This window comes from Poecilia formosa, unplaced genomic scaffold (assembly GCF_000485575.1).
Source record: "Poecilia formosa unplaced genomic scaffold, Poecilia_formosa-5.1.2 Scaffold425, whole genome shotgun sequence".
NCBI lineage: Eukaryota > Metazoa > Chordata > Actinopteri > Cyprinodontiformes > Poeciliidae > Poecilia > Poecilia formosa.
The window spans coordinates 342,614-344,691 of NW_006800364.1; the positions used below are offsets into that span (position 1 = coordinate 342,614).

The 2,078-nt window shown below is 44.5% G+C and overlaps 1 protein-coding gene across 1 annotated transcript in view; it reads left to right on the forward strand.

Moving 5' to 3' along the window:
• Positions 1 to 2,078, forward strand: part of ascc3 (activating signal cointegrator 1 complex subunit 3) — a 376,011-nt gene that overhangs the window by 304,818 nt on the left and 69,115 nt on the right. Inside the window, exons 25-28 of the mRNA XM_007577033.2 lie at positions 544 to 764; positions 1,053 to 1,138; positions 1,254 to 1,420; positions 1,592 to 1,737. Coding sequence (XP_007577095.1) covers positions 544 to 764; positions 1,053 to 1,138; positions 1,254 to 1,420; positions 1,592 to 1,737 — 620 coding nt within the window. The remainder of the gene's footprint in view (positions 1 to 543; positions 765 to 1,052; positions 1,139 to 1,253; positions 1,421 to 1,591; positions 1,738 to 2,078) is intronic.

A 2,078-nucleotide genomic window follows, 5' to 3' on the forward strand; every position in this document is an offset into this window, starting at 1 on the left:
GGGCTACATACCCAGTCTCTGGGCGGGTAGTTGTAGTTAACTCCCCCCTGTCCTGACATCCCGGCTCCTCCCTCTTGCCGTAGCAAGAGGGAGTTGTACCTCGTCAATCTCAAGTTGTGATAGCAGTTGCCGTTTGCGGATGTTGGAACACTAGCTACTAGTTGTTTAGCAGTCATTGTAGACTGGGGATGTCGAACTAACCATTTTTCCCCACAGTCTTTGCATGTAGCCCCTCTGACTAGGGTTCCAACAGATCCAGGTTTTCACCTCTCGCCCATTTCCGTCTTGTTCCAGTAGCCCATTTGTCATCAAGGTGCTCTGGTTCCCCAGCACCTGACACAGACCTTGTTTGGCCAGGCGACATCTAAGCCGGCATGTTAATCTTCAGTATAATTCCTGTCTTGGTTAGGATATCTCTACACGCTCTGTTCTGTGACACTCTGTGTCTAGATATATTTGCTGTCATGCATGGCTTTTTGTTGCAACAGTAACCGGGTGGGTATGTTCTATTTCATTCTGGTTTTCCTCTTTTTTTCTGCTCAGAACTTCTGGACCTGCAGCCATTGCCTGTGACAGCTCTGGGGAACCAAGAGTTTGAGAGCTTGTACAAGTTCACTCACTTTAATCCCATCCAGACACAGATCTTCCACACACTGTACCACACTGACACCAACGTCCTGCTGGGGGCACCAACAGGCTCTGGGAAAACCATTGCAGCCGAGCTTGCCATGTTCCAGGTCTTCAGCAAGTATCCCTCCTCTAAGGTTAGACTGACTGAGGCTCTTTTTGCTTTTTGTGTGTTTTTACATCAGTTCTAAGTTAGTTTATCAGAGGTCTTCACTGTTACATTGATTCTGGAACAATGTAGAAGTACTTGGCAAGTATTTAGCAATACAGGAAGCTGGGTTTTATTTTCTGTAAAAATTTTGACTTTCTCACATGCTTTTCTGTATTAATCAAAACAGAAGTTTCGCATACATAAGGTGTAATTTTTTGATGGCTCAGCTTATCAAGTTATTCCTGACCTTTTTTTCTTCATTGTTGCCATTTAGGTTGTCTACATTGCCCCTTTAAAAGCTTTGGTGAGAGAGAGGATTGAGGACTGGAAGATCAGGATTGAAGAAAAACTGGGGAAAAAGTAAGTGACACTCCTCACAGAAAAGCTCCACCTCTCAGGAGTTTGTTGTGATAAGATGGTAATGCTACCAGTTTTACAGAGCTGTCATTCTTTTTCCTGTTTCTTGTGTGGGAAGAGTGGTAGAGCTGACTGGTGACGTTACTCCAGATATGAGAGCTATCGCACAAGCTGACCTCATTGTCACCACACCAGAGAAGTGGGATGGAGTGAGCAGAAGTTGGCAGAACAGGAGCTATGTTCAGAAAGTGGCCATTCTCATCATAGATGAGATCCACCTGCTGGGTAGGTGTCACTCTGTGTAACCTGGTTATGAAAAGCAGCATATACATCCAGCTGACCTCTCAGAGAGTGTTGGCCTCTAAAGAGCTATGATGAGGTAAAGATAAATAAACTACATTTTCTGACACATTCTCTGCTGCTGACATGAATATGTAAATTGAACTGTGTGTCCAGGTGAGGACAGAGGCCCTGTGTTGGAGGTAATTGTGTCCAGGACTAACTTCATCTCCTCTCACACTGCAAAGGCAGTGAGAGTGGTTGGTCTGTCCACAGCTCTGGCCAATGCTCGGGACCTCGCTGACTGGCTGGGAATTCAACAGGTGAACTGTAAAAAACACATGGTCGATCTGAACTAGTGTAGTAAATATCAGAATGTTGGAGTGCTTGTGAATGCAGCACAATGTGCTATGTGAGTTCTTGATTATAACATCATCCCTGACTTGTGGATTTAAGTGGTGCAAGGGGTATCAAACAGCAGCACCATTTAATGGTAGTGTTACGTGATTAAACAGCTATGGTTTGTTACAGTGTAAGTGTCAAAGGTTCACCTGATAAAGAAGGCTGCTTCTGTTCCGGTTCTGTTCTGGTTCTGTTCTGGGGGCATGTCTGTGGAACCTCTGGAGAGGATGATACAATAAAGATTTTCAATTAAAAAAAAAAT